Genomic DNA, 25,314 nt, shown 5'->3' on the forward strand with positions numbered 1-25,314 from the left:
GCAACATGGATGGAGCTGGAGGCCATGATTCAAAAAATAATGCTGGATCAAGGAACCAAATACCACATGTTCTCACTTATGAGTGGGAGCTAAACATTGATCACGCATGGACATAAACATGGGAAGAACAGACACTGCACACTACTGAGAGTGGAGGGGAGGAAGAGGGTGTGAGTTGAAAAAATACCTATTGGACACTATTCTCCCTACCCAGACGCAATATACTCATGTAACCAACTTGCACCTGTGCCCCTTGTAACTAAAGTAAAAGTTAAAATAATAATAAAAAAGAAATCCAGTGTACATTTTATACTTATTACATTTCAATTTGGAACAGTAGAGTGTTCAATAGCCCATGTGGCTAGTGGCTACCCTATTGGACAACACAGGCCTGGAGTTTTTGTGGAAGAGGACTCAAGAAACAGTTAATAGGGGTTGCCTTTCAGGAAGAAAACTAAGAGACTAGGGTTAAAAGAGATAGCAACCTTATTTTTAACTGTAAATGCTCTGTATTGCCTGCATTATGTGACAAATGTATGGGTTGTCTATATTGAAAAATGACATCACAATAGAAAGAAATATAGACAGAGTCTTTGGGCAACACTATAAACAGCAAAGCTTCAAAGTCAGGACAAAGAGAAGTCAGAAACTAGGCAGAGGTAACTCAAAAACAGATGAGTTTGCTATTGAGTCACATGATTAGGTTGCTCCTAAAACAGGCCATACAAAACTGTCTAGAATGGGAGAAAATGTTAGGAGTTTCTATTCAAATCAGGTTACAGACAACCCAAGAGTATTATGAAAATAAAACATCAACCGAGAGTTTGTCTGATTCTCTGATTCCATTTTAAAGGCAGTTATAGTTATAATGAATCATGCAACATGACATTTATATATCCTTGGAATTTATCAAAGAAATGTATAAGATATTTATTTTCTTTTCTTACCCTGAAATTTTGGTGTTGTGAATTTACTCCTACAGGCAAAATCCTTGTCCAGTTTTGCATGGCGTTAGAAGTCATGAAGCCAGGCTAGTTGAAATAAGTTAGATCTATGAATTGAACTGACCTTACCTTATATCTGAGTCCCAGTAACTGGGCTACTTTCCCTCCTTCCATATAAGTAAGTGCCATTCTGACCATCAATTTCAGGAGCCCTTTCCTGCTCTTATCTCTCAGGACTAACTCCTTTCCTCAATTACTGAAAGGAATCCAACTAACGCTGAGGTCTTTTCTCTTCAGACCAATCACTAACTGCCTACATCTCAGGGCTTGACTCTATTTTTTTCTGATGTTGTTGGTCTGTTATTCTGGTATTTTATTAATTAATCAAGTGAACTTTTTCTTCCTATTTTATTCTTATAATTGTGTCTGGTCTTTAGTCTCTCTGGCATTTCTCTTTGACCTGTCCCACTGTCCTGGAACCATGTTGAAAATACCATCCCATCTCTACCATTTGCATTCTTCATTGCGCATGGTTCAGGCCACAGCCTGTGTTTGATAAATACTAATTAGCTGAAAAGAAACTAAGTCATGATGCCAAGTTGCAGGGTTATTAAATTATAATTGCTATAATTACATTTTTGAAACAAAACGAGTAAGCCAGACATAATTTTTACCATTAAACATAGTGAATATGATGTTTGATGCCAGTTATATATTTGATAGTCCTGTATTCTCTCATGAAAGATATTTCTGAAAGTTTATTTTACCATTTTCCTCCTTTTTATTCTTAATTTTATCATTCTCCTCATTGTCTTATTTTTCTGTATTTTTCTCAATGTTCTCATCTTCTAATTTTCCTTATTCTTTAATGTCGATGGGCTATTTTGTACTGTATTTTCCTCTGTATTAGTGCATTTCAAGACTTTTCTCCTTTTATTCAAAACTCTTAACCAACATCATTTAGTCTGGCACAGGATAGTGGGCTCAGCAAATACAAAAGTAAATAAATAAACCTGTGCCAGTTTTCTGGTTGAAATACGAAAAAAATATTCTTCAAAAGGTTGAGTCTCTATTATTAAAGGCATGACATTAAATAAGAATAATCTTTATAACATAGGAAACTTACCTGCTGACGTTGGTTTTTCTTCTTCTGATGCTATGATAATAGGAAAAGGGTGGAGTTGGGGTAAAAGTGAAGGGAGGGAGAAGTGGGGAGAGAGAGAGAAAGAGAGATATTGAGATTGAGCATAAATACGTTTCACATTTCCAAACACTAACTACAAGACTCTGACTTGTAATTTTGTGTAGACATTAGAAATTTGTCATTATTTAATAATAGATTGAGTATTCACATTAAATCAGAATATATATGCTCCTATACTTTAAAATATCTATTAATATTTATTAGAGAAAAACATTCAATTGTCTGAATATTTTTTCCTTTGCAAACAAGATTAACCTCAGTTAATTTGAGTATAAATTATTATAAATATTATTGCTGAAAAATATGAATTGTATATAACATAGAGCTACCCCACCATCAATTTTCTATTTGGCAAAGAGGAATTAAAAGTCATTGCTGTTGGTCAAAAATTGTGTTCCATGAGATAGAAGTTATAAGAAAGGAATAATTCAACTTCAGGGTGACTCATAATCACTTTGAACTTTCTTAAACATGAAGATTTCGGTTTCTCTCTCTCTCTCTCTCTCTCTCTCCACACACACACACACACATACAGTGTGTCACAAAGACATACACACTTACATATACCACACACTTCAACATTTAGTAGTGGTGATTCTGTGGTAAGGACACAGGAACCTACATTTTAAAGAGTGACCCCAGGTGGTTCTGACTCATATTCTGCAGTCCACACATGGATATACACAGACATTATAAAAAAGGAGGCCACAATATGAAAATATAATTTTATCCTTGGGTAGTGATTAGGAACCTTGTAAGAATATTAGAATCCCAAATTCTGGGCTTCACATAGAACCAATTAAGTCAGAATCTTTACATGGTATTAACTTGTAGCCAGGATTGAGGTATTACTAGGCAATATCATATAAGATATATCTTATAATGTGCTATTTTGTATTGATATATAAGATAACATTACTGTAACTCGTAAACATGGGAATCATGTTGATTCCTGTTTTAAGAGGTAGGAAGGTTTGAGAGCGGCAAGACTCCAACGGCAGTAACTTACTGCCCTGTGTATGTGGAGGATGGAGCACAGCAATTAGAAGAGTGAAAAAAGTTTGTCTGAAGCAGCTTTACATTTTTGCCTATTACTTTATACTTTCAACCTTTAGACTTCAACACACAGTCTGTGAAGTATTTCTGCTCTGTGAGGAAGTGCAGTTTACCCAGAATATGACTGTTGAATTAGATGACACAAGCCAGTACTATTTCACTTGATTCATGAAGTTTTAAAATAAAAATTTACTCAGCTGAATTGCTTATAAAGGAACTTTGTTCCCAGCGGCTTCGTTAATCAAGGTATCACTGTGTAGCCAGGGAGTGGTCTCCACTCTTTTCCGTTAAGGTTACATCTGCGCAGAGTACACATTAGACAAGCTGACTTTGTGTCCTGACAGTATTTTCCTCTCACACTGTTTGGCTCGCCTCCTTGGCACATAAAGAAATGGAGAGAGCAAACACAGTTGGCATGCATAGCGCAGAGAACATAAATATTTTAAAAGCTGTTTGCCGCTTTATCATGTCCAAAATATATCATAACGTTCAAAAAGGAAAAAAAAAATGGTAGCTTCCAGGAATTCCCGTTTTGGAAAATATCATAGGGGCTTTTAGAAGTGCTGACTTAGATGAGTCATTGTTAACAAAAGTCTAGAGATTCAAAAGGAAAAATAAATCCTTATACTAAATTCACAAAGCAACCAATGAGATAAAAGTATTTTTCATTTGATAAAGGAAAATGCAGAGGTTCAGAGTGACTGAACGATCTGAGTTCAATTTGAATTTGAGCTCATGTCAGCGTGACTTTAAAACTGAACTCCTTCCACTATGCCTTATTTTCTCACAAAGTGCTGATTCCATTTCTGCTTAAAGATAAAAACTAGATGACAGAGAGTTTATTGAAATTCAGTCAGTACTATTTAAAGCATTGGGTCATGGGAGTGGTTATGCTCCTAAATAATATTAGCTGGACTTCAGCATAAATGTGGGGGAGAAATGAAAGGAAAATTGATATAGAGACTGAGGAGAGAAATCCCTTCAAGAAATGGAGTTCTTTTTTGGAAGCTTTTCCATGTCCCTTACAATACAAGGACAGTCATGGGCAGCTGAGATGCTGACTGGTTAAACAAAACACCCTGAAGAAGTAATGTCTAAGGAAGGAAGATCAGAAGTTGCTAAGATTTTACTCTTCCATTACGTAGGAATAAGTAAGAACTTTTAGGAAGGAACTAGCAAGTACAGAAATGAAGACAATTCCAAATTTAACAAGAATCCTAGCTATCAGAACCTTTGAAAAGCAAATCCCATAGGGCAAGCTGTTTACCAATCTACACTTGAATTTGCAATACCCAAAAGTATCTTTGTTACAAATTAGCAGAATTACAGCCAGCAGATACACAGCTTTGCGAAGATTTCTCTTTATATTCAACATCTACATATCAGTGCTTCCTTGATATGGGTAAATGTCATTAACCAATATTCATACTATTCAAACTCATAAATGCATATACACAAGGGTTAGTGTCGGTAATAATTCAGCTTTAGTTATCTCTGTAACAAAGGCTAACGGCATTACTGAACAAAACATCATGAACTATTAACAGGTGGCAACTAGAGCCCCAGAGTAAAAATAAACCTTGAAGTGAACATTAGTTGCCTTTTTAATGACATTTCCGTGAAACAAGTATCACAGAAGGTACTATCATGCTACCCAAATGATTCTCCGCTCTTCCTCTCAGAAGTCATAAAATTAGCAATTAAAATAAAAATCTGAGTCTATGGCACATGTAGTCTCTTTTTAGTTCTGGAAATTTAAACACATGCACCAAGAAAACCCAAAATAAACAACCTAGCAAATTAATGTATTGCTCCACTTGGTCAGCATTTAGAAGAATGTACTGAAATTGTAATGATGGTAGGAAAGCAGAGAGTAAAACATACATTAGATGTATAGAATTTAAGAAAGTGTAATCTTCCTATCATCCATAACAGAATCTTTCTGGGTGTCTGTTAAAATGCCCCATATCAACTGAATTTGAATATTGGGTTTTAGTCCAGGCTTTTGCACTTTTAATAAGTTCTGTAGGTAATCGCCATGAACACTAAATATTGATAATTCTGACTCTATCCCATCGAAGTTTACTTTACTGGGAAAGAACTATGGGTACCATTGTTAGAACTACAGCAGAAAATCAGTAGGCTTACAGGAAACTCTTTGCAATTTATATTCTGGTTGTTTCACTAGCTTTCAACACTGTTTTCTTGTATCATCTTCAGATTTCATTGGATATTTATATCAATGCTTTGGGGAAAGATGATATCCCCTTTGGATTTAATAAAAAGTCTACATATCAGAACTAACTAAATCTGTTCCCTTTTCTTGGCCACAGTTACTGGCCTGGGTATAGGCATGTAGCCCATTTGGTAACAATGATATGTCAGGAGATATTTGTGTGTATTTAGGTGGAGAGAGGCTCTTGGAAAAAAAAAAAAAAAAAAAAAAAAGGCTTCCTCACTCTTCTGAGAAAGTGTCTGGAAATAACCCCCTTTCACTCTCTTTTAGATGTAGGCACAGAGGTCTGTGGCCCCAGAAGTCATTGGCATGCAACTTGCAACCATAATGGGAGCCAGATTTAGAAGAAAGCTGATCCTGCTCAAAGGCATAGTCCAAAAACAAAGATATTAGATTCTTGATGATATAATTGTTGAGCCACTACATCATATCAACCATGAATCCTGACCTACCTTTGGACTTCTAGTTCTAGGGAAAATACATACTGTGTATTATCTGAGTTGAGCTTTTTGTTATTTACTACTAAATGGCATTCTGCGACAATCCTAATCAGTTTTGTTGTTCCTTTTTAAAAATATATTAGAATGCATAAGAAATTGATTATCTGAGGCAGTTGAGACCAGAAGTACACATAGCCGCAGGCTATGCTTTCAGTGGGAAGCTGAGATTTCAGTGCTTTGTTTTTCCAGGGAGCTAACCACCATGCTTTGATACAATAGACCTATTCCTCGATTTCTAAGTTAGTCCCTCTTTTGCAGGACATTCCACCAGTGTACATGTTTCTGAGGTGTGGTGTTGCTTGGGAGAACAGGAAGGCATCATACAGAAATCCCTTCCTTCATTTCTTCCCCACTCTCTTTCTCTTTTTTTCCCACATGTATCAATTGTGAAGTACAACTACCTAAGCCCAGTGGGCTGTATATTACTCTGATACAACATGATACTATAACACATAAATTTCTTCATTGGGTAGATTCTAGTCTCTTTGTGTGGTTTCAACACTTCTTACATATTCTGTCTGTTTTATTTTTTAGTGTTTTAAGTAATAATATATTTTACATGTGAATGTTAATTCATAGTGACTTATGAATCCTTTCGTTGGCTACATCATAAATTTGGTTAGGCATGGACCAAATATGCCTTGCAAGTATATAATTATCTAGTCATTAATTATTTCCATAACCAAAGTAACAAAAACTATGTACTATTGTATTCTGATGATATTTTAGAATGTTTTTATTCAACTTCAGTGATGCAAAAATAGCAGTCATGATATTTATGCTTGATTACTTATGCCTACCCGGAAGCTCTAAATATGTGTGTGTGTGTGTGTGTGTGTGTGTGTGTGTGTGTGTGTGATTACTAAAATAAGGGTCAAGTATTATTTCAAATTTGTAAACTCAGTCATTAAAGTAGGATATGGAGTTGCCTCTGGAGGTATCCACAGAAGTATTGAGACAGAGATATGGGTTCATTTGGTGTTTGTTTTATTCTTTGTTTATTTGTTGTTCTTGGCCAATGGCCCAATTGGAATATGACTTCAGACTTAAAGGTTGCTATTACTAACTTCTTTCCTGTGAAAAGTATAACAAAGATGAGTAGTTTCCCCCGGCCAAATATTTCAGACAGGATATGATGTGGTCAACTCTACAGTCTCAGAACTGCAGAGTATTTGGGTCACTGGGAGGAACAGCATTGTATTGGCATAGAAAATGCTTGGATAATCAAAACATCTCCATTTGCTCAGCATTTTACATGCATTTTGACTCTTGTGCAAAATTTGGAGAATGGCATCTATTGAAGTATTTATATAATACATAAAACATAATCTTGTACATATGTAGTTAGCATGTAAACATATATTGTGTTTGTATTAGTCTCTCCTATTAGACTAGGAGTTTCATGAGGGCATGGCTGTAGCATTTTTTGGCTCAGCATTACATACATTGTTTTTAAAACAGTGTCTGGAACACTGTAGTAACTGAATAAATATTTGTTGAAAGAAAAGATGCACAAATGTTTAATACAGCCATTGGATTAAATAAAGCTTAGCTGCTTCATTTTGTAATATTATTAAAGTCATCAAAGAAAGCCTTATATCTTTGTATATGTTTCATAATATAAATATATACATAATTCTATATAGATTCTATAACTATATGTAGTTCTAGAAATCAGATTTTCTTTCTGGGGGTAGGAGGGAAATGAAATAATTGTTATAAAGACAATGGTTGCTCTAAAAACTGTTAGATTATCTCATAAAAAATTAAATCTGTCATTTTTAAACTAACTCAGAAAGCATGAAACTATGATTTATTAATAAAATAGATTAAATAGAACCACAAAATGCACTTTTAATGTTTAGTAGTGATACAGTTTACATGGGTTTCACAATGTAATTATACAGTGAATCATCTTAACAGCAATTAGCAGTGCATTTGTAATTCTCTCATTTTAGAAAGAGGTGTAAATGAGAAAAACAACAACAAAAAATGCAAGGAAGTTTGGGTTCATTTTGCGCCACTAAGTAAAAAACAAAACTAAACTGAACAAAAACACACATTTTATAAAAGTAAGCCAGAGTACTGGGAAGCTGGAAAGTAATATGGCTCAAGTAGCCTCCATTCATATCCCTGCTGTTATTAAAGAGGCTTTGGGAACATAATCAGTGCAAATTCTATTACTTAAAGGAAGTATTGGAAATCTTTAACTTAGATGATTTGATATCACAAAGGGAGCTACAATTCAATATTCTGTGTATCTATTCCATTTTCCTTAAATATCCTTTGTTTGTTAAATGTGCCCTTCCTCCCTATTCAAACCCATGCCATCCTTGTCAACTGAATTCATGTCTAACCACCTTCAATTCCTTAGTATTTATTTCAGTCTCCAGATACTCCCTTCTACCCCCACTACCTTTAAAACTATAACCTAAAGCCAGTTCTAAACAGAATGATACATAATATTTTCCAGCCCTGCTTCCCAAGCTGGACATTATTCTTTCTTGGAGAGCAAATGTTTTAATTTTGCGCAGTGTATATAACTGGTACTGAGTAAATATTTTTGAAAAGCTGTCCAATTTTAAGATGAGAAAATGAAGTTCATAAGTAAATTTAAACTGTTTTTACCTTTTTTTTTTAAGCTTAGTAAATGAGGATTGAAAATTAAATCTAAGTTATCCTAAGAAAATTCATGGGCAAATAAAAAGAAGAAACTTGTAAGAGATAAAGCAGATCAAAAGTTAATATAAATGATTTCTCAGATTTATCCATTTTCAATAAAATTAATAAATTCATAATCTTTTTGAAAATTTAATATAGGCAAGGGGGACTAATTAATTCTACAATGATAATGCAGTTTAATGTCACTAGAGAAGCTGTGAACCTGAGGTTACCAGATCACCATAGATGAATTTCAGATGATCACAGCGTCCACATTATTTTGTTTCACAGCACCTGACAACAGGAAGCTGATACTCTCAGGCTCCCTTATGTTCTATGGATTTCTGCTTTATTTATGTGTGGGAGACTACTCACTTCAACCTCAGTTCATTTCCATAAGTCTGGACAAATGAGCTAATCTAAAAAGCAAATCTGTTAAAACCAAAAGAACAAAAAACTATAAAGTGATGAATAGATCAGCAATACTGGCACAAATCTCAGTGACAGTATCCACTTAAGAAAGCCACAGAATCATTGCACATAAAATGTTAATGCTGGACAAGACTTAATGATTAAGAGTGTTGGCAAAAAAATCCATTGGTACAACGGGTTAAGGTTTGCATTAGAAAATAGATCTATATTACTAAATTACCTAAATTACCAACTAAAAATGAACCACAAGCAGAATTGTGAAGTAAATTCATTTAACATCAGAATACACACACGTGTATAAAATAATTAAATGTATATTTATGATATAATAAACAGAGGATTATACGACATATGCTGAATAATATTTTATTTAATGGATATGGCATAATTTGTTTAACTAAGTCTTTAGTGAATAATACTTAGATGAATTCCAGGATTTCTGTTTTATAGATGAGGTTTCAATGAATAATCAGATTTCATTTGAATCATGGTAGAAACAAAGAAAATAAATTACTTAATACTCTTATTAAATAAACAAAGTTCATAATCCTAAACACAATATAAAATATTTGCTTTTTGTATTCAAGATTTTTAAAAAATCCTCTTTGATGCCATAAGCCTATTTTTTAAAAAGTACTATGCTTCTTAAATATATTGGATGATATTATATTTCTGCCATCTTCCGGTGAAGATTACTCCCTTATTTTAATAAATTTGCCATTAGCAGAGATAAAGTAAAACTTTCAACATTCCATGTCTAAGTAGCACAAAACACAGAGACAAACAAATGACTGATCTATGTGTCTGGTGGATACAGCCTTAGATCAATTACTGGTTTCCCTGCTCATCACCCCATCCCGGTAGCGATGATTAGGGTTGAATGCTGAATATTATGTATCTTCTGAGATATAAATAATATAAAATTTCAATGCTTTTTAAAAACAAATGGTGACGAATTTAAAGATAGAAAATTCATGGCAGAATCTTGGCAAACAGCGTGTGTGTGTGTGAGTGTGTGTGTCTATCACAATCAAGTATTTCACATGGTTATAGTTATTTCAAATATGACTTTTTACCATTTTAATATCTATGAAGTCTTTTAGTAAAATATCATTCCCTTTTTATTGCTTATATTTCAAAATAATTCAGAAATTTTATGATGGCATGGAAATGATATATTCCCGAAATACAGATCCACACATTTGGCTGAATTAAAATATATCTTGAAATTCAAAAGATGAAGGGGGAAGAAAAAAAAACAGTGGGCAGGTCTAACTTGAAGATAAATGAGATATTTCTGTGAAATCCGTATGTGTCTTTTTGGTCAAGGGGAATTATCTTTTCATGTAGTTTGAACTGATCCCAAGTACACTCCTTATAAGAGATAAAGCACAATTTCTGCTTGCTTACATAGCATAATCTAATGTACTCTTGCCTTATGTAGCAGTGAATTAATGACCGCTTTAGAGGATTTTTTTTCTTCCTGTTACAATAGGAGCTAAAATTAAATGCTTTCTTTTCAGAATCATTAGGACCTTCTTTAAAGGAAAATAATTTAATCATATTCAGGTATTAATCATATGACACTGACAATGTAATTTTCCTGTCGGCAAAACTTGTCTCCCTGGGCTAAGCTTCCCCTTAATTGGAATGTCTTTAAAGAACTCAACTGATAAAAAAGTAGACAGGTCTAACTTTAAGGCAATGAAATTCAATAAAGGTACAGGTCTACTCAGACAGAGTCTACATCATATTTTTCTTATCTTTTAGAATATTTTCAATTTTTGAATGCAAACTATTAATTTCTACCCTTCTAATAGGTCCAATCTGCTGACCAAAAGTCTATATCTCATTCAAAACTTTTAGAGGCAGAGAACTCAAAATCTCACCATGGAACATGTCATATCTCACTCCCAGAGCTGGCCTCTGGAAAACAATGGACTAAGGTCCATTCTTTGACATGCCATTCAACTATTTGAAAACTATTGTAATTGTTTTCTTAACTGAGATAAATATCCCTACTTAATTTTACATATTATGGTATATGCTCCCTGGTCATCATTTTTTTGTTGACTCACTCTTGATAAACTCAAATTTGATAATATATTTTAAAATACAGCGACAAGAATGGAAACAGTACACCAGATGTGATCTAACTAGCACAAAATACATTACCTGTCTTGTTTAGGCTGCTATGTAACAACCAACAATCCAACATTGTAAAGAATTAGTAACAACCAGCAATCTAACATTGTAAAGAATTAATTTCCTCTCCTGCCCTCCTTCCGCTACATCTTGTGGTCCAATTCCTACAGTACTGGGGACTGGTAATATTCTTCCTGACTAAAGGCAAGATTAGTCAGAAGAGGTCATGCTTGGGGTTGAGTCAAGGGAGAATATAACTGGCATGCAAACAATGTCAAAAGTATCTTTGCAATGGGAAAAAAATTGCAAAATTTTGAAACAAAGAAAAGTCGTAAAGACATACTTTCAACCTTTCACTTTCTCTCTAGCAAAGAATCTAGTTTGCATATATTTCACATGTAGTTGATTAAAGTCCACAGACAGGAAAACCAAACATTTGTTCTAATGGAAACAATTTCCTTCGTGTTCAAAACTAAGTGTCCATCCTAGTTTTGTAGGGAATATAAATATTTTGTAGCTTCTCATGAAATTTTCCATGTTTCTCCTGGAAACCAGCTTTAAAACTTTACAGTTGTTTCTTCCAATCACTAATTTCTGGTTTGAAATTCTAGATTAAAAATTAGCATCAATTTCAGTCCATGAGCCACATTCACCCCTTTTCAAATCAACTACCTATTAGACCAAGTCCTGTCAAAAAGAAAATAATTAATAAATCGAAAAATAAATGTATCTTGGAGGCAGAATAAAAACGAAGTAGAAAAAAGTACAATTTAAACAACTTAATCCTCAAAAGAAAAGCCTGAGATAGTACTTAAATGTTGTTCAGATGAGTTTTGTGTTCTTTTGTTTTTATAATGATCACATGCTTCAATAATATATTATCAAGAGAAGTTATAGAGTCTTATTTCTGGGATAATTTTGGAAACAACATTGAAGACTATATTTTGGTTCAAGGAGATGAAAAGAGGCTCTATATCGGGGGTCCCCAACTCCCCTGGGGCATGAACCTGTGCCGGTCCAGAAATCTGGCTGCACAACAGGAAATGAGCCTGAGCCCGCCTCCTCTCAGATCAGCAGCAGCATTAGATTCTCACAGGAGCAGGAACCCTATTGTGAGCTGTGCATGTGGGTTATCTAGGTTGTGGGCCCTTTAATCTAATGCCTGATGAGCTGAGGTGAAACAGTTTCATCCTGAAACTACTCCCCAACCAAAGGTCGGTGGAAAAAATTTTCTTCCACAAAACTGGTGCCTGGTAGCAAAAAAGTCGGGGACCACTGCTCTTTACAACATAGGTCCATGTTACGTTCCTGGTCTTGCTCTCAATCCTCCCCATAAACACCTTACAACCTGAGCAGTCACTAATGCTGATTCTTCTAGAAAGTTTCCATGTCTCCTATCTTTGTACTTTTTGTCATTCTATATTTACTTAAAATGTTCCAATCTAATAATTTCTACAGGTGAACTAAATTTCCATCTCAGCTCATCTCAAAAGCCACCACAACCATAAAAATCTGATTCCTAGGACAGGAAGTGATCTTTCCCCACTTGATACTCATTGCACTTTGTTCCCCTCTTACGATAATTATTTCCTGCATTGTATAATGCTTACTGATATGCCTGTCCTTATCCTTTTTCAAATTTAGATATTTAAAAGGCAGAGCCTTTATCGTCAGATCATAGAGAAAAGGTAGATTATAAGCTCTCCATGAAGGCTCAAAACACATTTTTTAAGTAGAAGATCCTATTGTTCTTTTTTCCTTGTGATTCTATCTTTATGCAAAGCCACAAAGAGCTTATTGTTGATCTATCATATCCAAGAACCTAATATTAATGTGTTGTCATAAATCCCAACTTGGTATTTATTATACCTTTACAGGATTCCCATTTTGCAATCTTATAAAGAAAAATCAATTCATAACTTATTTGCTGTAAGCATAAGGAAAGCTATATTCCTAAAGGACTGATTCCTAATTATGCAAACATTACTTACATTACTCATAAATTTCATGTAATAAAATATAGGGTTCTCTTTTTCCCATGAGAAATGAGGTGATTTGTCAAATTATATGTTGAAGGAAAGAAATTTTTTGAAAAATTAAAAGTTGACATCTAAATTGTCCCCAGTTTGCGTATTCATGCACAAACAGAAAAAAAAAACCTGACTTAAAAATAATAGGTCAGTACTTATTAGACATTTCAATAATTTTATTAATGACTAAAATACTGAAAGAATAGAGGCTTATATACTTGATTTCTGCACATAGCTTTAAAATTGTAAATAAGGTTTAATTATTTATATCACTTTATTAGTAACTCCTAGGTGGCACTTATGAGCCAGACACTGTTTTAAGATCCTTACATATATTGAATCATTTAATATGCATAAAAGCCCTTTGAAGTTGGTACTGTTACCCCAATTTTACAGATAAGAAAAGTAAGGTGGAGAAAGATTTAGTAACTTGCTCAAAGTCACAGACTTAGCAAATAGAAGGCCAAGATTTCACCTAAGCCTGGCTAGTTTCTTAACCACATCTCCATGATGCAATCCTATAAAGAATGTGTTCCTTCAGATATTTACACACTACAGAATTCGAGTAGAGCATGCTCAGCACATAACAAACACTGGAATTGGAAGTATTGTTATTGGCTGGGTACTATGGCTCATGCCTGTAATCTCAACATTTGGAAGGCTGAGGTGGGCAGATTGCTTGAGCCCAGAAGTTTAAGACCAGCCTGGACAATGTGGCAAAACCCCATCTCTACAAAATGTAGAAAAATTAACCAGGCTTGGTGGAGTGTATCTGTAGTCCCAGCTACTTGGGAGGCTGAGTGGGGGGATCACTTGAGCCTGGGATGTCTAGGCTGCAGTGAGTCGTGATTGCATCATTGCACTCCAGCCTGGGCCACAGAGACCCCATCTCCAAAGGAAAAACATATCCAAACCAACAAACAAAAAGAAGCATTATTATTATTATTATTTCTTCAGGTTGTCTCATTGTTTGAAAGTATCCATCCCCATATGTTTAACAGGCACAGCTTAGTTTCAACAGAAGCACAGCGATGTGGAAAAAGCATGGGACAAAATTACAGGTTTAACACCTGTTCTTCCACTAAGCAGGAATCAATGACCTGGGTCACAGAACCACCTTCCCGCTTAACATTGACAATGATGTTAGCTCACTTGTTTATTTCCAGGTTATTTTACATATATATGTATATGTGTGTGTATATATGTGAATGGTGCACTCTGAAAATACAGGCAACATTAAAGGGACAAGTGTGAGGAAAATAGTCTTTGTATTTGGCATTATGGTGACTGATAAACTGCATTAAAAGACTAACTGCGGGCTGGGCGCGGTGGCTCATGCCTCTCCCAGCACTTTGGGAGGCCGAGGCGGGTGGATCACGAGGTCAAGAGATCTAGACCATCCTGGTCAACATGGTGAAACCCCGTCTCTACTAAAAAAAAAAAAAAAAAAAAAAAATTAGCTGGGCATGGTGGCGCGTGCCTGTAATCCCAGCTACTCAGGAGGCTGAGGCAGGAGAATTGCCTGAACCCAGGAGGCGGAGGTTGCGGTGAGCCGAGATCGCGCCATTGCACTCCAGCCTGGGTAACAAGAGCGAAACTCTGTCTCAAAAAAAAAAAAAAAAAAAAAACTAACTGCTCACACACTTAAATGTTTATCACCTGACGTCCTAATAACGAGCAGGGCTCATTGCGACATTAGCTTTACCACATTAGTTATGGGTCAGGAAAGCATTGTGGAAAGTAATACAGCTGGATCTCCATAGTTTAGTAAATCTAATCTTGGAAGCCAGAGGCTGTTCTGTGATGCACCCCAATTTATCTATTGCCTGAAGAGCCAAAGTCACTGGTTAAAAGAGAGCTAAGTAGACACACACAGCATGTGTCTTGTTCTTGAAAATGTTTGTCACTCCTTATGTAGGTGAGTAACAATAATGAGTTCTGTACCCAATGACTCCCTGTGACTTGAGTGAAGCACTTCTTGTTTGATTTCAGAATGAAACCTTACCAGATAAAGACATTGTGGGGTTATATTAACACAATGTATAAAAAGATGTTAATTCTTATTTGATATTTGCTAGATCTTCCAAGGATTAGTACTTAAGAAAACAAATATCCTTACTGGGTTCTATCTTCAGCTGAGAGACTGAAATTTCGCCCTCCCTATTTTTCTTTCCAGACCTTGATTAAAATAAAAAGAAGATTACAAAAAAATATTGACTGTTGTCTATTTTAAATCATAGCTTGGTTAATTTTATACTTTCAAAGGCCAAAATTAAATACAATCTGGAAATGATTCAGTCCAAATCTACTCTCATTATACGACTCATTTAAAAATTATGTGTTACCCCTATACTTTAAGCAATAAGGATTATGGAATTTTCTTCACATAAATACTTTGATATGTGTTAACAGTAAGTAGCCTTACAGTACAAAGTCACCTTGAGGTGTCATCTAGTTTTCCTATGACTTCAGGGAAGGTGACCAAATAAAACTTCACGAACAATGACATCTACTTTAAGCTCCTTGACAAAGAAGCCATGCCTCCATTTCATCTCAGTAACCCTTACGCTTTATTCTAGTAATTCCTTATATCAAACAGCATGACTCTAGCACACAGGAGGTACCAATAAGATTTGTATTAGATGCCAGAGAAGGAGTCTCTAATATTTTCAAGAAATAAATCCAACCTATCAAAACTCTTATGTATTTATTTTTTTATTTATTACTTATTTAGTTAGTTTGAAGCGGTCTCTCTCTGTTGCCAGGCTGGTGTACAGTGGCACAGTCTCAGCTCACTGCAACCTCCATCTCCCAGGTTCAAGCGATTCTCATTGCTTCAGCCTCCCGAGTAGCTAGGATTACAGGTGTGCACCACCACGCCTGGCTAATTTTTTTTTTTTTTTGGTATTTTTAGTAGATAAAAGGTTTCACCATGAGGGTCAGGTTGGTCTTAAACTCTTGAACTCAAGTAACCCACCTGCCTTGGTCTCCCAAAATGCCGGGATTACAGGCATGAGTCACCATGAAAGGGCAAAACACTTATTTTCAATGAATTCTTAAAGCATCATCTCTTTCTCTTCATTGCATCTTCTGTGTTACTAGTAGTATGAAGAGAGATGAGAGCCAAGGCTGTGTTACTAATCCATTAGCCCTTTACTTTCCATAAGAGTAATATTAGTCATTTTTGCATTTCCTACCTCTATTTAACCTTCTTAAGCTTTCTCGTCTACTTATCCTAAGCCTGTTCCATACTCTAGATCAAGGGTCCTACTAGTCTGTGGGCTGTTAGGAACCAGACCACACAGCAGGATGTGAGCAGCAGGCGAGCAAGCATTACTGCATGAGCTCCGCCTGCTGTCAGATCAGCAGCAGCATTAGATTCTCATAAGAACACGAACCCTGTTGTGAACTGCACATGCAAGCGATGTAGGTTGTGTGCTCCTTATGAGAATCTAATACCAGCCCACCTTCTCTGGAAAAATTGTCTTCCATGAAACCTGTCCCTGGTACCAAAGAGGTTGGGAACTGCTGCTGTAGATGCTCTAAAATAGTATTTAAGTTTTCTTTGAATTATGCCTACTCCTTCACTTATTGACCTTGATTTTAGAGGACATCCCTTTCTTTGTAGTTTTTATTAACTAAACTTTTCTTTATATATGGCTAGTTCTAGTTTGCCCTTTTTAAATGTTTTATGGCCTACTACAGTAATCATATGTTTGAATGAAAATTAAAGGAGATATAATCATATTATTAAAAAATACATTTGGTAGAATAACAATCTTCTCTTTTACTCTTCATGTGTATTTTTCTTTTCCTATTACACAAATAAAATAACTCCAAATCTATATTACTATGATTAAGTGGGCATAAGTCCATTAAGCTTTCTCTTGATTATAAATCTATCTTGACAAACTATTTAGCCTTTTCTATATAATTCTTATAATATAAAATGCTCTCAAAAAACTCTTATCCCAACCCTTTACTTTTAAGAATTTAGTCTAAAGACACAATGGCAAATATATACAAAATTTAGTTGTAAGGCATTCTATCAAATTCTTCATAATAGAGGAAATCAGTATACTAGTTAAATGTTCAAAAGTAGGGCCTCATTAAATAAATGATAATAAATGATGGAATGTTCTCTGCTATTTGAAAAATTTCAGGAAATAATTTTAAATTAAATAGAAAGATAATAATTTTATATCCTTATGTTAAAAAACTAAATGTGACTATCAAGAAATATAAACTATGTATTATAAGTTCTATACACACATATGTATACACATTAAACACAAACGTAAATAATTTTATGTAAAAATCAAATTGCTATCATTCTTTATATGACTATATAGCTTTAGGGACATATAAAAATAAACAGATACAGATAAATGCTAGAAAAAAGACTGAAAGTATATATAACCTAAGATTATGATACATTTTGTTTAGTTCTTTTATTTTGTATGTTCTAAAGTTTATACATATATTACTTTTGTAATGAAGAAAACCAATAAATAGAATGCAAAATGTAAAATAAATTCATCTGGCTATACCTAAGAAAAGTACTCTATACCACTGTTCACTTTTCTTCCTGTTAATGACATTCAGCAACTGAACTTGTTTTTTTTCCTTTCTTGTTTCTATTGTAATCTTAAGAAGAACATTTTGCTCATTCTCCAACAACATCTCAATTTCCCTGATGTTAAAATTTCAACACCTTATTATAATTGCTTAAAAGTTAATGTTTTTTTAAATGACTTGCTCTATTTGGATACCATAGTTTGTGGTGCAATTAACTTAATCTAAAGGAAATAAACAATAGGTATAATTGCCTACAATAAAGAAATAGAATCATGTTGAAAATCAATGAATAAGATGAAATCAAGTAACAGAATGAAAGATTGTAATGATTTTGGGTATGTTTTAAATAGTATCTTGCAAGTGCTTTGTGAGTCTTCTATAGATTTCTTTTCCATGAAAAGGCAAAGCTGGAAGATAAAATCTTTCCAGAGATTAATGCTAAATTTGCCACTGTGGCCTATCACTCTGAATTTGTAATTTTAATTATCATAAATGTATGGAATTATACATTTTGGCAGTACAAATGATTTCAGGTTATGAATAAAAGGGCAATTTGATGTTACCTTCAAATTTCACCTTCCTATTTTTTCAGTTTTTTTTTCCTAAAATGTACAGAAAATAATCTAAGTTTTTCCTTTTTACTCCTTATAAAAATAATAATTGAAGAGTTTTTGCTAAAACCAATGTGATTAGAATTTGTGTATTCCTGGCCATATATGTGTATATAACATAAAAAGAAATGTCTTCAAACATACCTACGTGTTTATCAACTTTTTGCTTTGCCAGTAAAACTCTCCAAAAATGAAATTAAAAAGAGAAGCAACTAACATTCCATAGTAGATGGTAAAACTAGCCACAAACTCCTCCCCTTCTTGCATCCGCATATTTGTAATATGAAATTGCATATACTCCCCTCAAAAGTGTTGTTAGGTACTGTGAGGCAAGCCAGGATTTGAAAAGTGCTTTTTAGGACTCGATCTTCCTCACTACTCTTGAGACCTTTGCTGTGGCCACTGTGTAATAGTAGAGATCAGTAAACCGTCTTCTATCCAGCACCAGTCAAAAAACCAACTGACGGCAGATGCAGATATGAGTGCAGCAAAGATCTAAAAGATATTCCAGGGGAGAATATCCACTTAGCTGTCTCACATACGTTTGAGATAGTATGATTATTTATTAATAAATCCATTAAACTTTGTGATTATTTGTTAGGCAGTAAAAGCTTAATGATACACATACAAATACAAAAGTAGTTATTCTTAATGAATAAGAAGGACATACTACTAGAAGAAAGGACAGTGGTTTAAATGAATAAATCAATTTCTTAATGGGTCATTGTCTCTTCTTACAAATAAAAGCTTTACTACAAACTGGCTTTTGTCCTTTGACTGAGCAAGAGTGGCTTTCGGTACTCAATAATATCTAAGGTTCTTTGATGTTATACATTTTTTTCTTTCTGCAAGTTAAGATATAATTACTACAGGTTAGAATTGCAAACTAACATTCTAACCATTTTCATTATAAAAGGAGAAATATTTCACATCAGTAAGCTAATGAGTTTATATGACATATTACAGAATTTTTACACATATAAAACATAATTACTTTTCTATAATATATGCAAAATTAGTACAAAAACTTTCCCTTAAGTTATTATGTGTCATCTTAACTGTATAATTATTTTTTCGTATGAACTTATATTTAACCTTTCTTATTATTAGAAAGGTAAGTAAACATAACAGTGAAAATAAATCCCTTTGACTCCAGTTGACTGGAAAATTTCTTAACAATCATCTATTGGCTAGCAGCTTTAGAGAAAGTAGTTTGTCCATGAAACATAGCTCTCATTATGATAATTTCTAGGAGGATGGATTCAATCATTCTATGAAGTAATCTTAAGAAAAGGGGAAAAAAAAAACACCCTGACAACTACTCACAATTTCATCTACTATGTGAAAAATTTAACTGAAATTTCCCAAACCCCTCATTTGGTAACCAAAGTCTTGAAATCTAAAATAACTCTACACCACCCAAGAGAGCTACTTAAGGCTCATTAACTTTCTGATATTTCATGATCACTAACAAGAAGTCTTTCAGACAGAGTCAAACTCTATTACACTGCTTGATATTCTGATACTGATCGCCTTCTGAAAGATAAATATGAATATGGCTATTCATAGAGTGAAATATACAGTCAATTTGTAGTTTGTTTTTAATGTGTATGACAGTCTCTATTTTCTGGGACAAATATACTCAATTTTTCATAATAAAATGAAAGTAAAGGAACAGATTAGTAGTGCAAGATAGGAGGGTAACAAATTTAATTGAATCTAAATGCATATTAAAAAAGGAATATCATTACCAAAGGGAAATAAGTTTGTATGGAATAAGATAGGTAGAAGAGGATAGGAGAAGATAAAACAGAATAAAATAACTTTTCCTGAATATATATATATTTTTTCATAGGATATGCATATACATATACACACATATATGTACACACACACACACACACACACACACACACACACACAGATATATATGTATTTGGAAATGAGAAGCCTGGCCAGAAGTCAATGTAACTACAGAGAAGACAAAAGAAAAATTCTAAATAAAATAATATACAGTACTGACTATTATCCTGTACTGACCTACTTTCAATAATACACATAATTTTAATTTTTTCCCAAAAGTGATGGTGGATCTTATATTACTACCAAATTCCAACATTAAATTCTTTGGTCATTTTAACAGCATTTTACACATATTTAAGAGGTTACATGTATGCAAAATGTTATTGAAATTTTTCTGGGTAATTTCACATTGTTTACTTTAAGTCACCCACTGTTTTATTTTCATTTCTTAATATAATGATATTACAGTGTTCCATTTTAAAAGAAAAACCTACCTTGGACCAAATTCCCTTTTCAGCTACTGTTCTCTCTCGATATCCCTACTTATCTCACTTCCTAACTCAGGATTTATCTTATTTTTATTCTCCATTCAAACATTAATTTCTCAGTCTTTCTAACATCACCTCACTCTTTGAGATTCATAAAGGCAAAGACTATTTTTTAACTGCTATAACCTCAGTACCAGGAAGAGTGGCACATAGCTGATACTCAAATATTTGATAGAAGGATGAATAAGCAAATAAATAAATAAATAGACAAATGTTTGTTTTAACCATTTAATTTTTTTTCGACAAATTCTTCTATGTGCCACAGTCAAGCTCTTTCTCCATAATGCCAGCAAAACTGATCTTCTGTAAATCAACAAGGTCATCCATAAATCACATGTAATCAAAGTAAACAATTACCTTGCTTAACTGCTCCACGGTACTTGACATTGCTGATTACCCACTCCTTGAGCCATTGTTAAGCCTTAACTTACTCTGCTCCACACTTTCCTGGTTTTCCTTCTACCTGACTACTCCCTCTCAGGCTACTTTACAGATTTCACTTTCTCTACCTATTACTTATGTATTGATAGCTCTCTCACTGGTTTGTATTTCTAAGTCCTGGATTCTCTCCATGTCTAGGTCTCCTATTCTTTGCCATTACCCTGCTTCTAGGCAGACTCATCCATTCCCATCTATATAATTATGATTTCTAAATCTATGCTTGAACTCTTAGGTAGTGTCTATCAAATTTGTCAAATTCAGTATGTGAAATATTGAACCCTTTTTCTGCCTCCCAATCCTGTGTATTGTCAATTTACAATCACTCAGTAAACGATACCCAGTTGCTCATGCCAGAAACTGGGGATGCCTTTCTTTACTCTTTGTTTCTCCCAACTTCTTTTTCTTCATACCCCTTAAATCACCAGTAATTGTCTACAGTATCCTCTAAATACTCAGTGACTCTCTTCTCTTCATCCCTTTAGTTACCACAGTGACCCGAGCCAAGATTATCAAGTCTAGCCTCATCTGCTGCAATTGCCTTCAAATAGTTCCCTTGCTATATTTTGCTATAATTCGTTTTCCATATTGCACCAACAGAAATACAAATCCTCTCTGTTGTTCTTAGTAAAAAGTCCAAATTTTTAAAAACACCATACCAAACTCTGGAGTATCTGCCACTTGTCACCATCCTCAGAGTCAGTGCTGGCCACATGTCCCTTCTCTCTAAGTTCTAGCCACATTTAACTTCTTTCAGTTCTTGACTTTATAATTTTTTTAATCTCCTGGTTATTCTACACTATTTTCTCTTTCTGAAATAGGTTTTGTTGTCTGTTGTTTTTAGTCTGCAATAGATTGAAATTATTTTTTAGTTATATACTAGATGTTACTTTTTCAGGTTGGCATGCATTCCCTTAGAGTTAGCTTAAGACAGGGCATCTGCTTTGTATTTTTATGGCTCCATGTACTTGTATCACAACACACATCTATCTATCTATCTATCTATCTATCTATCTATCTATCTATCTATCTCATCATCTAAACAGCAACTTGTTTAACATTGCACCTCCACCATTCAGGTAACTATTACTTAGTAAACACTCAATAAATATTTGTTTAAAAATAAATAAAAACTAAGATTTTATTTTTTTAAAAAAAGGTCATTTATTTTTTCTTTTGATTACATTAATATGCTATGTATTTGATTTGCAAAAGTTTATACTTGTTACTAGTTTACTGGATTATTCTGGTAGCACACACAGGAGAATTATACCACAGAATTTGTACAATTTAAAAATTATCAAAATTTCCATTTATGAACTGTATAATATATACTGAAAATAGAAAACTTCTGCATGAAATGAATGTGTCATCATATAGCTCCCAATTACACAGTGCCATCCAGGAATGTGAGTGAGTAACTGGGAAGCAATTTGGGGCTTAGCCACAAGGTGGTCCGTCCACAAATCCTCTGGAGAGGGAGGCAGTATTCAGTGCACATCTGTGCAAACACTGCTTAATCTGGCTAATGTCTTCAAATTCAGGGATTTAATACAAGGGCCTTTTCTTTGCTTTGTTTGAAGAGAAGTTTTCCTACTGCCATTTTTCAGCTATCAGAGTGAATCTTCATAACTCTAAGAGGCTGAGCACATTGAACTGAGTAGGTGCATACGTGTAATAGCTGTGTGTGGGGTTAGAGAGAGGCAGAGAGAGAGAGAGAGAAAGAGAGAGAGAGAGAGAATGCAGTATACAGAAATATCAAAACATGTCCAAAGAAAACAATGTTGTCTAGTGAATGAAGTTCACAAATCCGAGAAAGTCAATTTTGCCAAATTATCCCACATAACACAGGAATGCAAGTGATGTGAGTATTGATTGCAAATGTGGTTAAGTGTTTTGTACTTATTGACATTGTATGCTTTGTGAGAGAAGAATAAAAGCACAGAATTGGGTGAGGATCTCTTGAAATAAGTATCAATAACATAAAAAAAAACTACTGCATAAGTTTGAGGTAAAATCATGGAATGTTTATCTCTGAGCATGCCTCTGAAATTCTCCTTTCCAGATGAACTGCAATGAAAGGAGTATATGTCTGACTATAGAATGAACAGGATAATCATGATTTTAAAAACTGGGATCAAAAAACAACTTTTTCTAAGCAAATATAAACAAGATTATTTTCTTTCCTTTGGAAATTAAAAATAAAAAGATTTAGAATTTCATAATATATATGGCTCGAAATTCATATGGCGAAAAATGAATAGAAGAAAAGTTAGATGCATCTCTACAGAATAGTGACAGCTCAAATAATTTTTGTCTGAAATCCAAACACCTCATGTTCTCACTCATAAGTAGGTGTTGAACAATGGGAACACATGGACACTGGGAGGGGAACACCACACACCGGGGCCTCAGGGATGGGGGGTAAAGGAGGAATAGCAGGGAGTAGGGGGATTGGGGAGGGATAGCATTAGGAGAAATACCTAATGTAGATAATGGGGTGATAGATGCAGCAAACCACCACCATGGCATGTGTATATCTATGTAACAAACATGCACGATCTGCACACATACCCCAGAACTTAAAGTATAATAAAAATAAATAAACAAATAAATAAATATATCACCTCAAAACACCCACATGTGATTTTTTGTTTTTTTAAATTCCAATACACTCTGTATTTCCTGCATTGGTGCTAGATAACAGCAGGAAAACAATAACAAAAAAGCCTGGCCAAGCCAGGTATTTATTTATTTATTTATTTGTTATTTATTTATTTTTTGAGATGGCATTTTGCTCTGTCATCTAGGCTGGAGTGCAGTGGCACAGTCTTGGCTCACCACAACCTCTGTCTCCCAGGTTCAAGTGAGTCTCCTGCGCCAGCCTCTCTAGTAGCTGGGATTACAGGCATGTGCCACCATGTCCAGCTAATTTTTGTACTTTTAGTAGAGACGGGGTTTCACTATGTTGGCCAGGCTGATCTTGAAAAACTGACTTCATGATCCGCCTGCCTCAGCCTCCTAAAGTGCTGAGATTACAGGTATGAGCCATTGCACCTGGCCTTTTTTTTCCTTTTTTTTTTTTTAATAAAAACACTGGATGGTCTTTAATGTTCTAATGTTTGAAATATTTAGTCTCAATAATTAGTTTTAAAAATATGAAAAGACACAAGGTAGGCTAGATATTGAAGGGATTACTATGAAGTATTATATTAGTATTCAGTCAATATTCAGCACATCTTTCATACACAAGAAAATATGAAGCTGAGAAAAAGGCAGTAGAAAGGCAAGTCAGGTAAAGTTTCTGTCATAAAGAGCTACCTAACATGAAAACTGTGTTTGATTTTTCACTATTTTCTGATCTTTTATAAAAATTATTTCATAATATAGCAAAGCTGTACTTAAGAAACTATGAACACTTTAAGCCTTTAGGAAAGTTGTTTCTTATTATGTTCATGTTAGAACACCAGTACATGAAAATAGAATTGGTATAACTAATATCCTATACTATATGATCAAGCAAATACAAACTAAACATATTTCTTCCAAGATCTCCTAAATACAGCTAGAGAAGAAGGTTGCTTGAAACATATAATTTAATAATGTAGCTTAAAATAATACAGTATAACTATCCAATTTCTGAATATCAGAGATGTTTACTAATACATAACAATGAATCTGAGTAAAATTTAATTCTGTAAGCATTTGCTTCCCCAAAGTCTCACTGAATTAAGTGGAATATGGCAGTGTGCTTACTTTTCAAAGTGTTGCTGCTCATAGTATCAGCCTTCTGACAAAATGGTGAATGTTGAATTAATATTTAAAAGAAGTATAACCCAAAAGTATACAAGTATTTACTTTAAAATTCTTCTAAGATACTTATTTCTAAATCATTTACATACATTTGTTTCTCCGATTCCAGATTTGGATCTTTCAAATAGTGCCAAAAACATTATATACTCTTATTCAAATCGAAGGCACTGCCAATTTGGGGTGGTTGGGCTTAAAATACAGCACTAAAATTTTATTCTATTCATACGTTCCCATTAGGGGTTTTTATGACTCTAATTTTCTTCAGTTATACAGATTTTCCTGAGGATATGATTCTTACATTAAACTCTGAAACTC

General features: G+C 34.1%; 1 protein-coding gene across 1 annotated transcript in view; it reads right to left on the reverse strand.

The window, feature by feature from the left end:
- The window catches only part of EDIL3 (EGF like repeats and discoidin domains 3), a 449,134-nt gene that overhangs the window by 290,769 nt on the left and 133,051 nt on the right, over positions 1–25,314 (reverse strand). Inside the window, exon 3 of the mRNA XM_064376103.1 lies at positions 2,071–2,100. Coding sequence (XP_064232173.1) covers positions 2,071–2,100 — 30 coding nt within the window. The remainder of the gene's footprint in view (positions 1–2,070; positions 2,101–25,314) is intronic.

Source organism: Aotus nancymaae, unplaced genomic scaffold (genome assembly GCF_030222135.1).
Source record: "Aotus nancymaae isolate 86718 unplaced genomic scaffold, 86718_ANA_hifiasm-v0.15.2.pri h1tg000014l, whole genome shotgun sequence".
Lineage (NCBI taxonomy): Eukaryota > Metazoa > Chordata > Mammalia > Primates > Aotidae > Aotus > Aotus nancymaae.